The sequence below is a fragment of the Corvus hawaiiensis genome, chromosome 3 (genome assembly GCF_020740725.1).
Source record: "Corvus hawaiiensis isolate bCorHaw1 chromosome 3, bCorHaw1.pri.cur, whole genome shotgun sequence".
Taxonomy (NCBI): Eukaryota; Metazoa; Chordata; class Aves; order Passeriformes; family Corvidae; genus Corvus; species Corvus hawaiiensis.
In genome coordinates, this window is record NC_063215.1 from 11,467,444 (window position 1) to 11,491,436 (window position 23,993).

At 42.0% G+C, this 23,993-nt stretch overlaps 1 protein-coding gene across 4 annotated transcripts; it reads right to left on the minus strand.

The window, feature by feature from the left end:
• Window positions 1-336: 336 nt before the first annotated feature.
• KCNS3 (potassium voltage-gated channel modifier subfamily S member 3) lies at window positions 337-22,431 on the minus strand. 4 transcript variants are annotated; one of them, XM_048299477.1, is made up of 2 exons: window positions 22,334-22,431; window positions 337-4,350 (listed from the first exon to the last, which is right to left on the minus strand). In XM_048299477.1, the coding sequence occupies exon 2, from the start codon at window positions 4,299-4,301 to the stop codon at window positions 2,820-2,822; it is 1,482 nt and encodes a 493-aa protein (XP_048155434.1). In that variant the 5' UTR covers window positions 4,302-4,350; window positions 22,334-22,431; the 3' UTR covers window positions 337-2,819. The 4 variants fall into 4 exon arrangements, with proteins under 4 accessions (XP_048155434.1, XP_048155436.1, XP_048155435.1 ...); XM_048299479.1 differs by lacking the exon at window positions 22,334-22,431 and adding an exon at window positions 22,043-22,181; XM_048299478.1 differs by lacking the exon at window positions 22,334-22,431 and adding an exon at window positions 21,779-21,801.
• Window positions 22,432-23,993: the final 1,562 nt, after the last annotated feature.

The window sequence follows — 23,993 nt, forward strand, 5'->3', positions numbered from 1 at the left end:
ACTGTAGACCAAGGAAGAAGACAAATTCAAGAAATAATCCCCTAGAATGTGCAGTATCTCAATCTTTGCTCTTATCCGCTTCCTCCTGGCACTCAAGGCTTGTGACACTCTCTAGCACCAGTGCATGTCACAGCACTGCAGTTCTGCCTTGAGAGGAGTATCTTTTGGCAGGAAATACAGCTCACATCCTGCTCCCAGTTATGCCTGTGTGAAATCAAGGTGCTGGATTTATTCCAGCAAAGAGCTAAGGATACAAGAAAACCATTTTTAAGATACAACTGATTTGAAAAAGGCCAAGATCTCATCACAGAAATCAAAATAGAGTACACTGAATGATACATGGATATATACTTTACTTTCTGATGTGTTCCAAAACATATATCTCACTTTGCTGCAAGCTGTATCAATGCATTAAAAAAGTCAGAGGAACTTAAACAATGTAACAGCCTTAAGACTGATTCATGAGTTTGATCAAAAGCTTATCAATTTTATGACAAATTACCAGTCAGTAAAATTTAATCCACAAAGTTGTGTATTCTGTGGTCCTTGAGTAATGCCTCATACACAAAATGAAATTTTTCAGTAGCACTTTTTCAACTATTTAATACACTTCCTTGCAGGTTTTGTTGCATTATAATATTTTTCATTGCTTTTGATTTTCAGTGGCAATGTAATATATCTTTATATGGAGACCACCAAGAGGTTTTCTTTGGACAGAGAGTAACTTTTTTGCTGTTATTCTGCTGGTTCCTATTAGATTCATATGCACATACATATTTAATATTTTGTGTCATTGCATCTTTTTAATATTAATTGTTGAGTAAGAACAAATAACATTTGGGCTTACTTTCCCTTTTGGCATTCCTACACTAACTATGGGAAGAATTATCTTTAATTGTGAAGCATCACATACCCTTACAACAGTCAGCAAGTAATAAGTCAAATTTTGAGGTTTCTCCAAAGCTCAAAATATTTTCTTTAAGTCCCACATCACTATATTGATGCATAGCAGTCCTGAGGGACACATCTTTACAATGTATAGGTTGATCCTGTTCTTTTTGTTTCTCCATCTCAGAAAGAGGTTATAGCTCTGTGCCTCAGTAAATTTAAGTGCACCTCAGCTACTTACTTAATGTATTTTGCAGTAGAAAATCTGGCAGGCACATGAAAAATCAAGCTTCTGCAGTGGCTAAAATCAATTACCATCTTCTGGCATCTTACTCAGTTTTGAAGTCAGTTCCTACAGAGTTTGATCTTCTTGAACAGAAACTCAGTACAGGCTGCTGTATTTGACCCAATAATATTAAAAAAAATAAAATAGTCAAACCTCTCTTTAAGGAAAATATTGACATCACAGTGCCTTCAATTCTCTGTTGCCCAGCATCTAATTTAGTCACCAGACAAATGAAAGAATATGAGTGTTCAGAAACACTATGGACTATAAGGTCCACTTAACAATATAAGGTCCTTGAGCTTCCCCAGCACTGCTCTATGCTAAGCTCAAGGACTGGCTTTCCTTTTAAATAGCCCTAGAAGATTCTGTTTGAAACACAGCAGAGTTAGCTGGCTGCTTAAGAAATCCCTGGAGAGGAGGGGAACACAGAACTGCAGGACTCTGCCAAGCAGTGAGCACTGCTCCAGCCCATAGCACACACCAGGAAAGCTGCCACCACCAGCAGATGAGCTATAGAAAAATGAACTGTAATAGTTTCAATACAGGTGCCCACTTGCAGTGCCCACCCTACATCTCTGGTGGGCAACATATGGCAGAGAAGAGCTCGTCCTGACAACTCCACTGCTTGGCACTACAGCCCTGGACAGAGACCCAGAGCAGCTGAGGTGCTGCTCACACTGCTCCTACCACTGAGGCAGCAACTCCCAGCAAGGAGCAGCACTGGCAGTAGGGAGCAATAACTTCTGAAGATCACCACAGATGTTTGCTTTAGTGCCCACAAATCAAAGTCTCTGGGGAAGCCACCAGGGTGGCCTTAATCACAACAGGATCCCCTCCAGGCACCAGAATTGGTCAGGGTCACAATGGCAGGAGAGGTGGCTAAATGGTACAAGAAGCTCATATCCTGCCTACACCAGACACTTCATCCTGGGATTTATGATTTAAACCCTTTAGGACCTGACAGAGCTTGGCCATGGCTGGATCCTAGGAAAAATACAGGCACGATGGGAATCATTTTTTTTAACAAACTAAAAATGTATTGTGCTTTTGGAAAGAAATTATTAAATATTATGCTTCCATGGAGTAGAAACAATATGTACCAAGATATTCTCTGCCCCAGCTTAGGAAATGGGTTCCCAACTCTAAAATTACATAAATGTGTTAGTGAGCACAGTTTTACATGTACACAATTTCTTCTTTTATCTAATGTATTTGCAGGTAAAAACTTCACTAACTTGTGCAATAGTTCTTATATATTTGTAATATACCTCTACCTGAAGAGCAGAAAATTATAAAAGCAAATTCTGTGTAAGGTATCAGAATGCTTCAGGGGAAAAAACAAGAAACAAATCAAACAACACCCACAAAACAAACTTATCTCACATTTAAAACTGCTTTCCCAACTTTTTTCCCCAAAAATGCATAACATCAGTTGTTTAAAAACTAAACCACTATATGAGGCATATTTTAAAGCCTCATATAAACAATGAAGCTTTTATGGCATCCTCAGAGCAAAGAATGTCCAAATATGGCTGAGAGTTAAGTACCCTGAGAATCGACTGCTCTTAATGAATTCACTGAAGTTTGTAGGTCCACATTTACTGGGAATCAGAAGAGAAATAAAGAGAAGTGATCGTGATTCAACTCATTTTCCTGTACCATTCTCTAAAGATACTGTGTTATAAACATCCTCCATATCTTGGATACTGGAGGCATCTGTTGAATCTTGGTCGCTGACTACAATTCCTACTGAAGAAAGGCTAGAAATGAAGGAGTGCATCTTTTTTGCATAAATATCCCTAATGTTAAAATAGGGGAGGTCATTGCTTTTCTCCTTGCGATCATTGTTGCACTGGTCTCTATCAATGGCTTTTTGCTTTTGGTAGTACTTAGAAAACTTATTGAAAATAATGGTGATTGGAAGTGCTACCACCAGTATCCCACAGATAATGCAGAGGGTGCCAAGCAGCTTTCCAGCAAGTGTGACTGGGTAAGTGTCCCCATAACCAACAGTGGTCATGCTGATGGTTGCCCACCACCAGCAAACAGGGATGCTCTGCAGTTCTGACGAGTCATCATCCTTCTCCACTGAGTAGACAAGCACCGAAAAAATAGAAATCCCAACTGACAAAAACAAAAGCAGAAGTCCAACTTCTTGATAGCTGTGTCTCAACGTGGCGCCCAAAGACCGCAGCCCTACAGAGTGCCTGGCCAGTTTCAGGATGCGAAATATCCTCATTAACCGCAGGATCTGAACCACTTTCCCCATGTTCTCAATATCTTCACTTTCTTCTTCCTTCGTGTCCACAGCCAGTGTGGCATAAAATGGGATAATAGAGACAAAATCAATGATGTTCAGTGGTTTCTTCCAGAACTTCTTTTGACTTGGAGCGGTGAAGAGCCTGATCACTAGCTCAGCAGTAAACCAGATGATGCACGTAATCTCCACAGCTTCCAGCACAGGGTCTCCAATCTCCCTGTCATTGGCATCCAGCCTTTGAAATTCTGGCATGCTGTGAATGCACATGGCCACAATTGATGCCAGAACAACACTCAGGGATGACACGGCAATTAACTTGGCAGACAAGCAGTATGCAGGATTTTCCATTCTAACCCAGATCTTCTTTCTTATTTCACCAAAACACAGATTGTCAAACTTTTCTAGCTCTTTATCAAATATGGATGACTCTTCATTGGAGGAGTCCATACTGTCATTGCTCTTCTGCTCCCAGTCTTTATCAGGACCTTCCTCTTTCCGTTCTTGGTACCGATTGCTGCAGCAGGAATCAATAAACAGCTCATTTATCCCCCAGTACTCTATTTCCTGGCAGAAGGAAAAGACACAAAGTTCTTCCATAACGTGAAGTTTGCCCGTATAATAAAAATTCAGAACATATCGGAACAAGGAAGGATTCCTGTCAAAGTAATATTCCTTGTCTGCCACACTATAATCATCACAAAGTTCTAGAATGGCCTCTTCTGAATGGCATTTGAGAAGTTTTCCCAGTCTGGTATGGGGAAATCGGAGCAAGGTGCTTTGATCCACTGACTGCTTAAAGCCACCCACATTCAAATTTATAAGCTCTGCGTCTTTGCCAGGTCTGCGGAAAAATTCACCATAAACCATCTTGGACAGACGAGTTCCACTGCTGTTGCCCAATGAGATTACATTGAACCTGAAAAGAACATAAGATATTGTTAGAGCATTTAATTCAGTCTTGCTCTTGTGACACATTGTTTTCTCCATCTCCAGTTACTGTGAGATGCTGTAACAAAACAAACAAAAAAAGAAACTAAATTATGAATACCCTTATTCAGCATTTCACAGGTGTAGTTTTAAATCAGTTTGGTTTACAGCTTTAGCAAATTTGAAAGCAGTAGGTTCTGGTTTAGGTCTCCTTTTTACCAGGGTGAAGGAAGAATGCTGAATTCATCTGCAAGTCGGTCTCTGTTCTACTATCACAATGATATTAATAGTCATGAAATCCATGTACTTCAATGATGCAAAAAATCTTAAATTTAAAGAGAAAACATGTCAATCAATCAAAATATTTAGGGCAAAACTTTTGAGCAGGTTTCTCTCAATCACAGTTTCAGCAGAGTTGTATTAATTTATATGATGTTGCAATTTACAATCCACTACTTCCAATGTTATTTGCTTGAATGTGAACAGCAATTACTTCTGTTGACATATCAATTTATTTACTTCTAGGGTAATCCACACAAGGGCATTCTGTGTTCTTGAAAACATATCAAAACTGCATTTGAAGCTTTCCAATTCCTGACTTCAGAATGCTGTAGTACATATTTGGGTATCTGCACTGCCTCAGGTATTTTTCAATCTGCCTTCCTACTCACCTGAAGCATCACAACCCTCTTACAACCTTGGTCAGTTCCAGAAGCAATTCCTATTCTGCCACAGCATAGCTACAACCACTGAAGCAATGCTGAGAAGTTGGTGCTGAAGTGTCATTTCTGGAAACAGAAGCTTTCAGAGATGGAACTTCCACAGTAATTTTTCCTCAACAAATAACTGTGGACACCTTCAGATGGACAGAAGGATGTTTAAATGTTTCCGTATTTTACTATAAATTCAGCTGAAACTGAATTCAAAAGGGAGTTATAGTTACTAGTAAGTTAACCTTTACAGAACTGCCTTCTTGCTTTCCTTCCAAGGAGTTGTTGTCAAGCCAAAACTTGCCATCAGATTATATCTAACTTCAGATAATGAGGAGAGTAAATTTTTTTGATCTCTGACATTTAAACGTTAATTGATGTAAACTAAGATAATTTATTTCAATTCAATATGGAAATCAATTCATTTTAAATTTGATAAGATAGTATCAAAATTCTCCTGTCCTAAGAGATGACATCATATGGTGTCATGGTCAGCATGTAGGGCTGGGGGAAGAAGAGAGAAAGGAGTGGGACACTCAGAGTGATGGTGTTTGTCTCCCCAAGCCACCATTAAATGTGATGGAACCCTGCTCTCCTGGAGATGGCTGAACACCTGCCTGCCCATGGGAAGGGGTGAATGAATTCCTTGTTTTCTTTGCTTGTGTGTGTGGCTTTTGCTTTACCTATTTTTTCTCAACCCACAAGTTTTCTCATTTTACCCCTCTGGTTCTCTGCCCCATCCCACTGCAGGGGAGTGAGCGTGGGGTTGAGCTGCTGGCTGAGATTAAACCACGACAATATTGAAAGGATTTTGCACCTTAAGATTTAGTTTGAAGGCAGGTATTTACTAGCTAATAGAATGGTTGTAAGACACAGTTGCTCCAGACATTTCCCAAGGCTTCAGTTTTTAGAAATCATTAATACATAAAATAAGAGCACTGATCTCTCCTCACAGAAGAAGGGCAGCAAGATTCATCTAAAAAACATTACCACACTTCACTCATGATCTAGAGCCAAGCTCTGTTTTATACCACTATAAATAAAAAAAATCATAAATCTGGATCGGGGTGACTGGAAGTCAAAAAACCTCTAGCTATTGATTCATTTTAGTCAATAAAATCTCCACTTCTAGCAATTCATTAACATGAGAACACTGGCAGTGTTAGTGAGCACTATAAAAACCAGGCAAGATCTCAGACCACAGAGTCATAGAACAATAGAATGGTTAGGGTCAAAGGGGACCTTAAAGATCTTTTCATTCCAACCTTCCCTGACGTGGCCAGGGACACCCTCCACAAGACCAGGTGGCTCAGAGGCCCATCCAACCCAGCCTTGAAGCCTTGAACTCTCTCAGGGATGAGACATCCACAGCTTCTCTGGGAAACCTCTGCCAGTGCCTCACCACCTTCACAGTGAAGAATTTCTTCCTAATATCCAACCTATATCTACCCTTACTCAGCTTAAAGCCATTACCCCTTGTCCAATCTGGGGGCTCTTTTCACCATGACAAGTAATGCCAAATACAAAGCAAGTTTTACCCAGAAAGAACCTTAGTGCTCAGCAAATTCTTAGTACACTAGACTGACTTACTGTTGAGACAGCAATATAAAACCATATTGATTATGCAGATGATATTCATAATGGTGCCTCCATGAAATTGTTTTGTATAATAAATTCAGTGAGCAATAATTTACTCCTTTATTTTGAGGGTACTGTAGTCATAATTTGTGCAAAATACAGAGAGAAAGTGGATCTTGCTTAGAAAGACCATGATCTGGAACCTGCTTAATGTATTACTACTATTAAGAGATTTTTAGGTTACAGAAAGAACGTACAAGAAAGATTCATGATAACTATGTCAAGAGGAGCTTCATCATCTGAAGTATGTCTTGTTTGACTTGCAGAGACCTTGATTCCTGAGCCATGGACCAGGACATTGTTGTGCCAAGTACCATCAGAACAATTTGTGTCATTTTAACAAGTGATTCAAGCCACAGGGCAATGAGTACTGATGACAACTTCTGTCTCAGCACAACATGCTCTCTGCTCAAGGAAACCCTTTACTCACTCAGGAAACGTTTTTCCTCAAGGGTAAAACTCTGCTCAGCTAGAAATTATGTTTTCCTGGAGTGCCAAGGCCTGTGTCATGAACATCCTAAGAACACAAAGCTACCACAAACTTTGAAAATCTCAACTTGAAGTGCAACATTAACCTCTTTGATCTTCTGCAGATATAGATAACATAAATTGGTAACCATTCCAAATCACACAATTCTTGCCCTGGAGAGAGTATAGGAGAGCAAATAAACACATACCAGATGTTTGTTACTTGTTTGCTTTAATTGTTTTAGTTGTTTCAGTGAGCTACTGGGTAAGAACTCATATAGAATAGAAAATGAAACAAGACACAGAAGAAAAATGCTTACTGGAAGAATGAACATTATTTTCCAGGAAAAAAAACCCCAACAAATAGAAGTTCCAAATGTTAAGCTTCAGGGCTAAATAAAAGCTAGTAATAAGGAAAGCTGTGTGAAAAGGATGCAAACATTAGAATAAAAAACAAAATGACAGGATCTAACTCTTCCCAGTCTAATTTGGAGATGGGCTCTAGCCAGTGCTTCTGCAGTCACACATTGTTGGTGAGGCCACAGGCCCATTGTCTGTCTAGGAAGGGAAGTTGAAAATTTCTGGGCTTTTAGCACGCTGTGAAATCCCTAAAGCTCTCAAAGGGGGAGTCAGGGAGACAGCTTGCATATACAGTTCCTTTGAGACACCTATGCCACAGATGTACAGCATACCCCAAAGTGCTGTGGTTTCCAACCTCTTGTGGAACAAACGACTAAGAGATTTTTAGTGACCATGTAGATTGCCCTACTACACATTTATTTGTCAGCAAAGTTTCTCTTTCTCAGTTATGTTTTGCCCAGTATCTACACAAAGTGCCCATTCTCTGTGAGGTCCTACACCACAAGCTTCAGAACATCTTTTTTCATGTGTTGTATCTTTGAGCATGGTACCACCTTGGCTACAGGTAACTCCAGACGGGGGCAGTTTCATTTTTATTAGCATTAATCTGTGATTATCCAGGCACAATAGAAAGAAAGTTGACCTGGTTCACAGCTGTTGTGCTCTGCTGCTAAAAATACTCAAACCACATGCCTATAGATTTTCTATGAGTTTCCTTCATGGTTATGGTGTCTTAGCCTCACCTCCTGCTTCCTGCACAGCTGCACTCCATGAACCTCTCAAGACTAAGTTCACATTTTAGCATGGTTTCCTCTAAGTTGAAGGAATGTAAATAAAAGGGCCTAGTCCTGCTCACAGTGAAGTCACGAGGGATATAACACTGACATGAACCTGAAAGGGCACGCAAATCTCGGTAAGTCTACAAAGTATTTCCAGAGCTCAAAATCATTTTTTCCCAAGGAATCTGATGATCTTGGTAGATTTCCATTTCAGGGCTCCCAATTCAGACAATTCAGTAATGAGCAAATTCCTTCTAAAGAATCTTACTTTGGCACTCAGCCATGCCCAGAAACCATATTTTGTCTCCTAATGATGCAGACAAACACCTGGGCTCTAACTTCTGTTAATTTCCCAACAGTTAAGAGCTTCTACAAATCATCCAAGCTACACACGTGCAGCTTTTGACACCTAAGTACTTCTAAAATGCTGTGGATAACAAACCCTAACAACCTTCAGCTCAGGATCAACACTTCACTGATTTTTTAAGTGTTTGAATTTCTCCACTCATTATAGGGCAAATACTTGTCTAATGCACGACCTAGAAGTACTGTCTACACTTTCTGACTCACTGAGCAGAGAAAAACATTTAAATGCATATATAATTTACTTGATCAATCACAATTAGCGATTTGGACTGAAATTCAGTTAGGATGACTTAAGCTGTTGTCTGTCAGCTGGGCAGTAATAAATGCTTTGGCAAACACAATTAAGCCAGGAAAAATGTAAGGTAATATTACTTGGCACAGCCTCTTTCACTGTGATATAAGCTGCAACATACAACTCTCCTTTGTAATACTTGACATAGCAAAGTTAATCGTTAAGTCATTCACAGACTATGGAGGCAGAAGTTAACTTTAAAAAGTCATCTAACACAAATAGCAAGACCATCTGAAGAAACCACTCTGTGGTTATGGATATTCTGTGAGGCAAAGAGGATAAATTCATCAGCTAAATTATTTTCTCAGCTGTAATTTATTTTTTTGTATTCCATTGGCAGTATTATCTTTTGTGCAGCATATTGCATTAAAATGCCATGAAAATAATAGAATTATGCAACTACATTTCTTTTTAAATGGATTCAGTACAACCTCCCAGAAGACCAAAGGTAAATAAGGTTGAGTTGAAATATCCAGGCCAAATTTTGTTCTGATGTTACTCCCATGTAAGCCTTTTGGCTATGTTCCCTCCAGTACAATTCTACTGGCCCCAGGCTGTTTTAGAAACTGAACTTGTGCCAAATGTTTGTGCAGCTTTGCAATACAATGAAGATCAGAAAGAGATGCTCATCATTTGGAAACAACAATAGCTGTTAGAAGCATTGCTGACATTCAAATGTAAAATTATCTAAATATTCGCACCTGTGGAAAAACGATCTTCAAATACAGGGGGTTAAAAAAACCCCCAAAACACCTCCTCCAAAAGAATGATAAGGAATAAATGAAGTTTATTACAGTTTGCTACAACTGAGAGTAGAAGAACACAAGCAAGAATAGAAGAACAAGCACCTGCAGGCCGTGGTTCACACCACTTATCTGAGGCACAGGTTTTTGGGGGCGAATCACCAGAGATGCGGTCCATCTCTGCCCTGACTAGATAAGCAGCCTGTAGGAGTAGTACCATAAGGTGTGTAACTTCCATGAGACTAATACAAGCTAAAATGAATCCTCCCAAAGTGAAATTCTGCTACTTCCACTGTGAGGATGCTGGTGAGGACTGAGTACATGCCAAGGGTTGGGTATGAGAAAGGGGCAAGGGAAAACACACCAGCTGTAGCTTCCACATGACAGAAGCTTCCTTGGGAATGCAGTGTGTGATCTGAATTGCTTTCTCATATACATAAAGAACAAGTAGCAACATCTAATACCACCCAGTTATCAGAATGTCACCTTGTAAAATGATTAAAGTGAAAAAAAAGAAAAAAAAAAAGTTATTCTCTCTCTGACTTGAAAAGCTCGTGGAGATAACACACATTACGAGAGTTAACAAGGCTTGCAGCTTGCAATGTTCCCAAAGGCTCTGCAATTTATATTCTGTTCATATAAATTAAAAGATCATTATCCACAATTAAGTGGAAGTGACAGATTAAAATGTGCTTGCTTGAAAACCTCCCCGTAAATCCCCACCATCTAAGCACAGTTAGAATGCTGCAGTTACAATACCTGTTCTACAGACAGCTCAGACAGACAGCTGACCACATTAAGCACTTCCCTGAGTTGTACGGTCCCAATGGCTGAAGTTCACAGAAATATTTGAGAAGATACCAAAGACATTGTTACAAGCAGGCCAGCATTGCTGTGGTTTGATGGTAAAAGAAATTGTTTCTCTCCAGGTTATTTTGGCAATAATCTTGTTTGACAGGTCATCTTAATGGCACCCATCAAGAGTAAAGCTTCAAATCATGAAGTACTATCTGAAGTGGACATTGTAACTTATAGGTCTAGGTACCTCTGCAGAGAGGGCAATTTCTATGGATCACTTCCATAAAGTAATATTTTGTACCCCATTTTCCACTGAGTTCCCCATTGTTTCCATTCAAGTACTTCTCCAGTGATCACAACAAACATAAAATCCTATCATTACAATTACTGGGGTAATTTGTGGTACCACTAGTTGTCAAAAACATCCTATACATGATGCCAACATCAGACGCTTCCATATAGATAAAAGTGATGCAGAATAAAAATATACTAATATACTTATTAAAAATAATGCTGCATTCTCCCTTCACTGATTAGTCTAGCATCTAAGATCCTTGGTGAAACTGTAATTCACTTACAGAGGTAGTTTGGTTTTGAAAGGTTACCTACCTAAGCAAGTAAAATGATGCAGATATCCAGACACAGAGAGCAGTGTCCCTGAAGTCACACAGCAAATCAGCTGCCTACAAACAAGCCCACATCCCTCTCACACCATTACCCACTTCACAGTCTCCTCAACAGCTATCCACACCACTCCAGGTACTGCTACCCTGAGACATATGGGCTCAGAGCCAGCAGTCAAATATATTCTGACAGACCAGTCCTTTAGCAGCTAATTAAAAAAAAAGACAAAACCCCCACATATTTATCTAGCATAGAAAATTTAAATACTATTCCTGTATTTACAGTGCAGTTTCAATGTCCATGGTTGTATCAAAGGGCTATGATGGCAGAGGTGAGAAACTCCCCCATCTATCCCACCACAAATCCTCCAGGCCTAACATAGAGGGATGAACAATTTCTCTAATACACAGGGCCATGAACCGTTGAAGACTTTCCTAAGTTTCTAAGGAGAGTGTTAATGGTTCACAAGCCTCTGCACAGTGGCAAATTATCCCCACACTGAGCCATAACTCTTCCATTTTTAGGAAAATAATGCAGACCCTGGTGGAATTCAGAATATTCTTATCTCTTGTGGAAGGGGTACACAGTGTTAAAATTAAGATTTAACTCGCTGCAAAGAAGACTGATCTGATACTTAAAGTTTTCCATTCATTTGTCCATCCTCCATTTCCTAATTGGAGTCTGATGAATTGTCCTCCAATTCCTAGTATAGATGGCAGAACTGTTGATCACTTCTGTTCTGAGATCATCTCTTCCCACTTCTTATCCCTGTTTTTTGTTTTCAATTTTTTCGTTTTTGGAAGCAAGGTAATATTTTTAAAGGACACAAAGTCCAATCACAACAGTCAGTTTTGCTGGGTGAAAAAGTTGCTCTGAACAATGTAAAATCTATGCACCCCATGAAGTAGGATTTTTGCTCCTTAAACTGGGAAGAGACATATGAACATAAACACCAGGATTATGTTGTAACACATTATAGCAGAAAAAACTGTTAGGAGATCTGAAATCAGTCCTACCTGTGCTATCAACCACACCTTCACTAGCAGCAGTCACAGGAGCAGAAGAGCTAAAAGGGCAATTCAGCTGCAGAGCACAGGGCTAAGCCACTCACCTGGCTACGCATAACTTTTGAATCCATTACAGCTTTATTCTGCAAAGTCTTGGCTTCAGGATAAACTGCTTGAAAAAAAAAAAACCTCTGCCCACAATACTGTCCTGGGTGTTACCTCAGCCTATTGGTTGTAGTTTTTTATTCATTTATAAATAAGATGCTTACATTAGTAATATACTATTGAATACAGAAAATAGGTTTAGAGTGGACCTTGAAGAGTAATATAATTCAATTCCTCCACCACCTCAAGGCAGGATCAGCTACTTCTAGGCAATTTTTGGCAGAGATTCATTTAATGTCCCATGATAAAGCCTATCCAGAGAGGTTGTGGAATCTGGTCCAGTGCTTGAATGCCCTTGTTCTCTCAAAATTATTTTCCTAACATCTACTTAAGCATGCTGCAGTTCAGGCCCTTGAATGTGTACACTTAGAGCAGATTTGGAATGGGATGGAGTCACTGAGGACGGACAGCAGAAACAGGCTATTTACAAATTCTCCACAACATTTCAGTTCCTTCCTTTGCTATATATTTAATTTTACTTGGCAGTCTGAGTAGATAAAGTTACATTGTATTTATTATTTTATGTTTTGGAAAAATTCTATTAATTTCAGAGATAAACAAAGGTTTTCTTTACCACAGTGAAGTTCTCCAAGATATTCAGAGTCTCTCAGGCAACAAGAGCACAAGCAATTGTTATTGTGGATATTTTGAGCGAAACCTTTAACTGCAAACCTGTAAAAACATTTGTGTTTGCAGCATGTTAATCTCACTAAAGGAATCTGTGTTGTTCAATATAAATCCTCTTGACCCAAGACAACTCTGAAGCAGAGCTCCAAACCTCACTTACATCCAAGTTCTGCAGTCGGCCGTGGTCCAACATTCACTTTCAAAGCATCCGAGTAACTTTTACAATGTGCTAGTATGCATGACATGAGACCACAGGCTAAGGAAGGATATGTGGAGGCAGCTGGAGAAAATATCTGCAAGAGATGTAGGGTTCAGAGCCACAGTGCAAACCTTACCCACACGGAGGCCTTCAGAAACCTCCATTTCTTGGAGCACTCAGATTTTGGTACATGCGCACTGCTCCTACACTGGACCCTGTTTAGTTACACCAGTCAAACTCTTGACTTTCCAGGTAGCATCACAAACTAATTTGTGGTGAAAAGATCCTTTGGAGGTCCCTTTGTCCTACCCAGTGTTCAAAGCTGGTTCAGTTAAAGAAGTCTGTTAGGGCAAATTGATTTTTTTAACATCTCCAAAATTTCCCAAACTCTCTGGTAAAATGGTCCAGTCAGCCCCTCTTACAGTGAAAATATTTCTCCTAAAGCCTAGTTAGACACTCTTTTGTTCCAGTTTGGGTTCAGTGACTCCTTCTGTGGACCTGCTGGCTATAGGCTTGCTAATAAAGTCCAGGATGCAGCTGGCCTTCACTGTGAGGGCACAGTGCTCACTTGTGTTCTACATGCTGCCTATCACAATGCCCATATCCTTCTCTACAGAGCTGCTCTCCATTCAATCAGCCCCCACACTGTTGCATGGGGTTGCTTCATCCCAGATGGAGTTTCTGCAGGATGCTGACAGCCCTTAAAACAGCATCCCATCAGTGTATCAGAGTATTATTAGACATTTCAGTCCTTAAAAAACAAAGGTATTTTCCCTGATGATTTCAACTTGGTTGTCCCCACAAAGCACTCAGCAGAAAGGACATTTGCCAGAAAATGTGTGAAGTGAGTACATGACAGGCTAAGATATAGAATTGCATCACTGCACCACTGTTCAATTGAATATTCATAGAAGAAGCTGAGGCATTGTCTTTGCACACAAAAAGGAACAGCCAGCAAATAAGTTTTTTCACAAAACAAGCATCAGTCCTAACCAGTGCAATTCATTTCAGCACCTGTCAGTATAATTACCCACTGTTTTTCCAGGAAGTGTTGAGTAGACACTATCACCTGGATTTACACATGCAAACAATACCACACATTGGCACAATTTGTAAGGTACTGGAGGTGCTATGTGTGTGGGCTGGATTCTGGCTAATCCATGTGTTTGCACAGCCCATAACAACACAGCCATTTAATCAACTCAGTGTCAGACCTTATAAAATTACTCTGGTGCAATTTTCGCTATTGTCTTCCAACGACAGAAAGTTTGGAACAGATACAAAGCCCAATCAGATTAGAAGAAATTTCAGGTCAGAATCCAGCCCTTTGTCCCCTTCCTTCTCCCACCTTATTTTTACAAATATATTTTTCCAATGTTTAAAATCACCCACACAAATATCCAGAGAGGAAAAATGAAGGAGTGTGGCTGCATAAATCCAATCCCACAAAATTAGCAGATGTTTTGTGAAAGACTTTAACAGGAGAAGGGTTTTCTTAGATTTTTACCTGGGCTAAACTTCTGCTAGATAGATTAATAAACTCCCACAATGAGCCCCAGGGATTTTGAAGGCACCACATACCAAGAGGTCCAAAGGAAGATCTGAGATCCTGACTACATGTCTTCCAAGAATTAGAGTTAATTAAGCATATGCAGTGCACTGGAAGAAACTAAGAGCAATACATATTTGTATGTAGTTGGTAGTTTCCCTTTATAAGCTGCTGCTTGAAGCAAAGGACCACTGAACATCACTGTAGGCAAAAACTTGTTTGGTCTTAAGGGCAGTGCTAATCTACAACTCTCTACAGAAGAAAAAGAAGATAATTGAAATGATGTTTTTTTCTTTCTGTCTTCTTTTGGATGAAGTACTTCAGTATGTGCTCAGTAAAACTCTGGAGAGGAAAATGACAACTTTGGCCTCTCATTTCATTTGTGAGGCAGTTTTCCCACAGTCCCCAGACTTTGTATCTGAATACATAAACCCTTGATATCATCTGAAATAAGTAATATTTATCACTAAGAGAAACATGTCTGATTGCCTAAGACCCAAGTCTCAGAGCCAGGAACTTTTAGAGGTGCCAGATGAGACTTGGTCCAAATTTTTCAGAGACTTGGTCCAAAGTTTTCAGATAGAGTTGAATACACACAATCAAAAGGAGTCTTTTCAAGTCATGTTGGACTTCTTACAAGCTAATGAATAAAATTGTGCTTGAGTATTGCCTCAAACTGGGGCTTTTGCTCAGCTCCAAAGTGATAGCTTAAGAAGACTGAAACACATCCCCTCCCTCTAGCAGTTGCAGAAGGCCTCAGAAAAGGCTGCCTTCATAGTCAGGAAGTGGATGAAGCAGCCAGGAACAAGCACTTTGCCTAGCAGCAAGTGCCTGCAGATTAAGCTTTTCTCATTTTCAGGATTCACAGGTTTCAATATGAATCCACAATAACTCTTATTTGAGCACCAAACATACTATGAGCTAATTTGTCCTCTCTTTTGTTCTTTTCTGTCATTATAAAAAATTGATCAAAGTGGGAAAAACTTCTTTCTGCCTGGCCGAACATAGAGCAAACTGTAAAACAAAATCATGACTCCCTGAAAAGGACAGCTTACAATGAGAACATAAACAACATTACTGTTTCCAGACTAATAGAACTAAGCTAAAATATCACCAAGAACTCATTCTATCCTCCTTGTCCAGCTCAAGCTTTTAGCAATTTCATGGGTGAGTTAAAAGAGCAGTATTGATCCATGCTGGCTGTCCTTTTCAGAGCAAACATCGCACTGGACAGGAAGACACACAGATCTTCTTAGCTTAAGAAGAATATACAAGGCAGCATCATGTTCAGCAGCTTATTCAAGGGAAAAGGTGTCTGCCCCTAAAATGTCATGCTGAAACCATCATTCACTGCTTGTCACTAGCTACAGCTAAGCCATGGAGGACTAATTTACATTTGTGCTGCAGTAATGAGTGAGCTGTTTTCAAAATGAAAACCTAACTTATGGCTCTATTTGCTCTTCTCTCAACTGGCAATAAATGAGTTCATAAAATTTCAAAGCAGCTTTGGAATTGTAATCTAATTAAATCAGCAGTAACTGATTGAACTGAAGAATTATATATATATATATGATAGAACAAAGCCTTCAATAAAAAGGAGTCTTCCTTGGGACATACCCAATCTTCCACCAGTCTTGGTTTTAACCATATTGATTGACAGCAATTGTCCACAAAATTAATATTGTAGATTTATAATTGCATCTCACAAACTATAAGGTTTATATTCTTCTCTCACTGAAATAAGGAGTGAGAACCCCCTTGCTCTCAGTAACACACCCCGCTGTGGTACCAAGAAGGTTTTAGAGCCGAAGCCTTCACAGCAGTTTACACTGCTGGAAGCAGCAACAGCTCTTGTCTGCTGAAGGAGAGGAGGTAGAAGAGAAGCAAGGAGCACAGCAGAGCAATCAGAAGTGCTTCCAATTTTTATGAAACTGTCCAGGCTGTGTCTTAACTCCTCTATGCAAATCTATGCAAATCGAAGCGATCATAGATTTTTCCTGAGTTGGTTATCTGCCTCCCACAGATAACATGCCTGTACTTACATGAACATCAGCAATCAATTTGTTAGGCTCGAAGAATAAAAAACAGAAATATGAGACTCCTCCTATATGGGGCAGAAAACTGCCAATACTAAGTTTTACAAGATTGACATACGAGATAGTTTTTGTCCATAAATCTCATAGCACTTTATTAAGCGCTGTGAGGCCGATGCCTTGAGCACCATGCTTTGGAAGCCAAACCTGAGACTTGAGATGTGACCTTTTCAATGTCATGTAGCAGGTCAAAGTGCTCTACTTCAACATTCCCAAGTTCATGAAGTCTCTATCTTTGCTTTTAGTGACAACCAAAAGAGAAAGCAAGCAATCCTCTGCACAGGTTGAGCTCTGAGCCTGTCATTAGAGTAGCACTGGGCTAGAATGAATAAACACATGGAAGAATTAAACTATTTTTAATATATCAGTTGGCATCTAAACTGGTTGTCCAAGTTGATGAACAAAGGACAAAAATGTAAAAAAGGAAGAAAAAGGGGGAAGAAAATTCTGGCTCAGCTCATAAATAACCTATCCTCCTCTCCTTAAACAAGCCACACTCCATTTTGTCCATGTGGACTTTGCTGGTTTTTACTGGCAGCCTGATAAGAGCAAAAAATTTCAAAAAGAAGGAAAAAAAGAGAAGTTAATTTCTTAGCCTTTACCCTAATACAGTCCTGTTCAGAGCACACACAGCTCCAGCTGCACAGGTGCATCTCCAGAGCACTCACACAGTACAACACCTCACAGGGCAAGAAGGGACAACATCTCTTGCTGCTGCTGGCAGAGGGGAGGATGGTGCCAGGCTGTCTATCTGCACGTGGATTGAGTCTGGATTCACAATCCAGCAGTTCTCGCTGCCCAAGATCAACTTTTAAGACATAAACCTACCTGGAGGAGATGGCAACAGACACTGAGCAAGCTGAGGTCCAACTGATGTCTGCAGCCAGGGCACATGGCTGCTCTGAACAAAAGGGAGTCAGAAGGGCTGAGCCACAGTGGCCTCCCCTGGAGCCCCCTCCCAGAAATTCCTCAGCAGGTATGAGAGCTGGTAAACCAAGACATCTCACCTCAGTCCCCACTCAGCTGTCAGGGATGGGAAGGAAGAATGGATAAGACATCTTAGTGTGAAGGGCAGAAAGATGAGCTGGAGAGTTTATCAATAAAAAGATGGAGAACAGAAATTTGTGCTGTGATCAAGGACATTGGGAATACCCATCAGACAGACATCAGTGATGGAAACAATTTAGAGAGAGAAAAATTAGTGAACCCTTCAATGAAACTTTGTATCAACATTACCAGCACACAGAGACCACGATGTTTACTCCAGACTTACCTGAGCAGTGCATGTAAACCAAGGTCTCAGGCTTTACCTGTAACACAGCAAATGGCCCCAAATCCACAGCAAACTAAGCAAAACAAGAATAGTGAACACAATAGGACCTTCTAATATAAATGATAAAGTTCATCTTCCCAGAAGACAGATGTATCTTGAAAATTACTGTGGAATGAGCTCCCTCAGAAACTAAGGACCAACATGATCAACACCATCTCCCTCTGCAAGAAAGACAAACATTTTAGAACTCATCTATCCTAAAACAGAATGAAAAACAAAAGTAAACCATTACAAGCAACTGTCACATACAACTCCCTTACAAGAAAAGTGAGCCACAAATGACAGATGACAGGCGTTTAACACAGTGCTGTTAGGACTTCAGGCACATTATGAATGAGACAAGATGAGCAGAACACATTCACATAAAATGGAAAGTACAGTATTAAGGAAAGAAGAATCAGTAAAATATGTGAAAATGGAAAGCATCAGAAGGAAATGAGGTATGTAAAAGAAAAAACGGTAAAGAATGGAGAAACATAGTGAGGTAGTACCTTGAAGCAGATGATCCCCTGGCATTAACTGGTGCAGAACCATTGTCTGGAACAGGTCAAGGACAGTTTCTGTCATCTGAGGATTTGGTCCTCCACACAGAACCAGGCAATGGCACTGACAGGATCCTGCCTGGTTTTCTTGGGGTGCTTTCCCCTCAGAAAGTAAAGAGGCAACACAGGAAGAAAATAAGATGATGCCATAAATTAAAAGGCAAGGCTTAACAGAAATAAAAAAATAGATGAAAAGCAAGAAATAAAAACAAAGGGATGGGGCAAAGGCAAGATACAAAGAAAATATCCACAGATTAGTGGAATATATTTTATTTATTCATGAGCTCTGTTTTATTATGTGTCCTTGGCAGATGTCCTACAACTGAAAGTTTGCAAGGCAGAGAATGATGCGAGTTTAGAGACTTGAGCCTTGTTTCTAGTCATTAGCCTTGGGCAGATTTTTAATATATGTGCCTCCATAGGAAGTAAACAAGTTCCTTAAATCAAGAGCCTTGGGACAGGAGACGGGCTGCAAACAAATGGGCTTAGACAGGGACTCCAGGAGATAAGACAGAAAGCATGATCTCAACCTGTTCTCAAGTAACCAAGGTGAAGGTCAGGCTGCCCAACAGGACACGGTCTCCTTCTACCTCTGACCCTGATTCACACCATACCCTGTCCTTCATACGCCCTCCTTGTTAAACAGCACTTATTTCACCTGAGAGCATGTGGGCTCAGCTTGCCCAGCTGGCAGGGACGGGGATGCCAACAGCAGGCAGCCACGGCAGCAGTCTCTGCAGTGATCCCAGCACCGAGGCAGGACTGGGGGCTCAGTCAGAACAAAAAGCACACCTCTGGCAGATGCACCGGTGCTGAGTGGGGAAAGCCCGGCTGCCTCCACTCTCCACGCAGGTTTAAGGTGCCTCTGCAGCTCAGCTCAGTCACTGCTGAACCTTGTTTTGCATTGAGGCTGAATGGTCTTGGCACTGAGTGTTAGTAGTTGATTTTATCCTGCCTATGGCTGTAATTGCACAACTAAGGTGATACTGGTGGCTAAATACTGATTTATCATCTTTTCAGGTTTAAGGTGGTTTTATTCTTCTTGCCCTGGGAAAGTTGCTAAGTCCTAGAGCGGGTGAGCAAAGAACTGCTTCTCCTTCAGGAGCTCTCTGTTTCTACAAAGGACATTTTAGTAAAACATCTGACCTCACCTGTCCCAGGAATAATGCTAGGGGTCACACTGGAGTTTCCATCAGCTCAGCTGAAAGCTGTTCATTGATTTTCTTTTGCCCACACTCACAAATAGGAAGTTGAAGGGCTGCTACAGTTTCTGTGGGTTGCCTTAGTGCTGAGACAGGTAACAAGACAGACATTTATAGATAAGGAAGAAGGTCTCTAAAAAAAGAGCTTTAATGTCCTCTGCTATGAATATATATGGATTTACTCTTTTTTAATTGCAAGACCCACTTAAACAAATCTGTCCAGACTGTATAAAGCAGATCTAACAGACAAGTAAAGAACTTTGATTTAAAAAATCTGATATTATTTCTGGACCTTCCCCATATTTTAATTCCTGAAATTGAAAAAAAAAAAAAATCTAATGATACTGCACCTCTTTTTTAAAAAGAACTGTTTTGAAATCTACAGCTAAGAAGCACCCTTGTAAAAGCTAGGTATGATTACTGTCAGTTAAAGTTCTTTTATCATCATTTAGCTACCTACCTGTATTCAAATAATTTACACAATTTCAGGACATAAAATCAGTTTTGTCTATCCACAGTGCTATCTCAACAGAAATTTAGATACAGAAACTAAAAAATGCCTTCCTTATAAGCCAATTGTCTTTTATTCCCCCAAATGATTACTGATTTCAACACTGCTGCAATGGGCAACTTCCCCCCAGCAGCAGATATTGAATACACCTTGCAAAGCTGAAAAGCCACCTCTACTTCGTGGCTTAGGATATCAACTCAGATCAAATCTTCCCAAAACTGTAGGTGATTTAACCCTAACCGATTAGAGGAGAGAAGGATTTTGGGAAATGCTGCAGTTGTGACTGAGGAAAACAAGAATGAGTGGTCCAGGACATTTCTCTGAAAATGAGATCTGCCCAAGGTGTCCCAAGTCGGACACCCAGAACTTGACTCACACATCCCCTCTGAAGCTCCTGGCTCCTGTATAAAAGGTATTCTTGCTCCCTCTGTCCCCTTAGGACGTTAGCCTGAGTGCCTTATGCCATCTATTGGCCTAGACCAGCGACAGGAGCTCGGAGGAGAACTTTAATTCTGGGAGAGTGACTGTGTTAACAGGAATCTGTCCATAGATCTGTAAATTCCGCTAATGGAATCAATACACTACCGCTGCTCAGATCTTGAGGTCTACCTTGCCCAGCAGACACGCTGAGTTCAGCTCCCAGAACAACCAGCAGCTGTGTTTTGCATTAGGCAAATGAAAAATAGTACTGACACAGAGCCATCTCGCAGGCAAGAAAATCCAGAAAATAAGCAAAGAGAATGTTCACTGTCCTACAGATGTACATTAAAAAATCATTTCTAGAAAGAGAAAGCTCCTTCAAAATCCACTTAGTTCTAAAATCTGGTTAACTATTCCCAGCGTAGTTAAGTCTACTTTAAATTGAACACGCTGAGTGAAGAAACTTCTCCCACATAACCTTAGCGACAGAGGCTACTGTTGCCATTACGGTAGCCACTGCTACTTAAATCTAGTTTACTTTTTAATCTAAACGAGTTTCTAAAAGACAAGGCAGAGCTCTGCAATGCGAAAGGACTCAGAGGCATCGCTATTGATCCGCTCCCGCATAGGCCATTACAAAGCAGCCGCGGAGAGGTCGGCAGGACGCGGTCCCTCCGAGGGCCAGAGCGGTGCTCGCGTCCCCGCTCCGGAGCCTCCTCCCTTCGGGGAGCGGAGGGCGGCTGCACGTCCCGAGCCGGACGGGTCACGGCAAGAGTTCGGCGGAGCAGCGAAGCCCGCCGAGGCTCCCCCTGTCCTAGGCGGCATCCCCTGCCCCCCCTCTTCTTCTTCCTCCTCCTCCTCCTCCCCCGACTGTTTGCCCCGCAAAACGCATGGAGAAGACACCGCACCCCCGGCACCGCGCTGTCCCCGCCGAGCCGCGCAGCCGCTCCCCCGGGGCCGCCCCGCCGCGGGCCGGGGCAGCGCTGCCTACCTGAGCCGCGGCCGCCGCCGGCCGCCCCGCCGCGCTCCGCCCGGCTCCGCGGGGCCGCCCGAGGTGGGAGGGGAACGCAGGCGGCGCAGGCGGGCTCAGGCGAGTCCCCTCCCCGGCCCCGGGCATCCCCCGGCCCCGCGCCCCGCTCCCGTCCCGGCGCGGAGCGGGACGGGCGCTGCCTCCGCCCCTGGGGTTCCGCAGCGCCCTCGGGGTCCCGCTCCGCTCCCCGTGGTTCCGCACCGTGCCTGAGCGGTGCCGCCTTACCTCCGGGGGGCACCGCTCCGGTCATGCCCGGGCGGTCAGCGTTCCCCACAAGTCCCGCTCTACGCCCCGGGGATGCTGCTCCGTGGCTGCAGGGGATCCCACCCGCAAGGTTCCCCTTCTCTCCCCGAGGGTTCCCGCACTTTGCCTGTCGGACCCGCACAGCACCCGCGGGGTCTCCCCGCGCCCGGGCAAGTCCCGCTCAGCTCCCTCGGGGAGTCCCGCAACCCCCGATCCCGTGCCCGGAGCACGCGTGGGGACCTGGCTGCGCCGCTCCCTTGCGTAGGCACCTACCAGGCACCTCTAGGTAGTCCCCGCTCTCCTGGGGCTCGGGGAAGGCGCGGGAGGGGGGCAGCCCGTCCCGAGGGGCGATGCTGCCGGGGCGGAGCGGGCTGGCGAGGCCGCCTCCCAGCCAGGGCTGCGGCAGCGCGGAGGAGCGAGTGCTGCCCCTGCCGCCCTGGCCGCACTCTGGGCTGCGGGGCTCTCACCGTCCTGCTTTTGTGCGGCGCCGGGGCCGGCACTGCGCGGAGCTGCCAGCCCGAAGGGATTGATCTGCCATTGATTCCCAGCGCCGCTCTGCTGAAGCGGCACATACGCGGCTTGATTTGCGGGCGGTACAGCCTGAGATGCGGAGCGTACCCCACACGCTGAAGAGGGAAGTAACTTGTTTTCCGTGTTATGCCCCAGAGTAGATGTCTGGCTGTATCAGGGCTGAGTTCTGCCCGAGTTAAAGGCAGAGGGCAATGGGAAGCCAGGCCAGCTCCCAGTGTAACTCCAAAGCACAGCTGCGACAGCCTTCCACGATTAAACATTTCGTCTGTTTCAGTGATGTCCTTTTGAAAACTGCCGACACCGAACGTGGAGGTTTATTCCTTCACTACAAATTTTGACACAATGTATTTTCTGCACTTTTGCCAAACTTCTCAAAACTTTTCACTAAGAAGTACTCTAAAACATCATCATCATAACCATAAGCACAATTAGGGAAAAAAAAAAATCTGTTTCGTAACTATTTCTTCCAATTTTTTCCTAATCAATTTTACCTTGAAAAAAAGTCTTACACAAATACTGCATAAAATTCTCCTCTGTTTTGGGGGCAGATTTATTTGTGGTGGGTATTTTTAGAATTCATTACATATTTTAAGAAGAAGAATTCAACGAATTCAACGTTTTTGAGGCAACACAAATACTTACTATGCTGTTGTGTTTTTGGTAATAATTGTTTAGTCTTATAAGAGTTGTCAGTTGTGAAGACTGAGGACAGAGAGGATCCTAAGAGAATACATTTCTCTCTGATTTTGTTTACTGTCATCCCCTTAAGATAATATTGCTGGGCAGAAAGGATTATTTTTATTACGTGCTATGAGGTATAATAGCATTAATTAATATTTATCACATTTCTCTTTCTTTAATCACAGAAGTTTTAATCACTGCAGAATATGTCTTGTCCAGGTATTACATCAACCCTTCAATGCTGTGCACAGCAATATGCATTTATACTACACGTCTTTTTCAAAAACCATAATTAACCAGGAGTACAGAACAACGTTTAGTTACAGAAAGTTTGTGACAAAGCCATGCACTGAGTGCAAAGTGAGTTCATCAGAACTGCTCAAATACAAGAATGTGCATAGAATACTTCCTGAAGACAAATGAGGTCATCTTAATGGGTCATTTGGAGATTTCAGCATAAAATTTGAAAGATCCTGCAGAAATATTGTTACTGACTTTTGGAAATTACACTGCAGCACAGCAGCCCATCAGATGGTTACACAACCTCAGCCATCACAGGCAAGAAAGTGAGCTGCTGAAAATTGCCCAGGAAGGTGAGCTGCAGCTGCCTGGGCAGCAAGGACACACACATTTCTGTAGCACGCAGTGACATCTGTAGCGACAGAGGGGGAAATGGTAGGCTTATTGCCTATGTCAACACGCCTGATGACACTGGTGGCTG

Excerpts from the sequence above, each read along its gene's own strand:
- KCNS3 (XM_048299477.1), bottom strand. The coding sequence starts at position 4,301 with ATGGTTTATGGTGAATTTTTCCGCAGACCTGGCAAAGACGCAGAGCTT.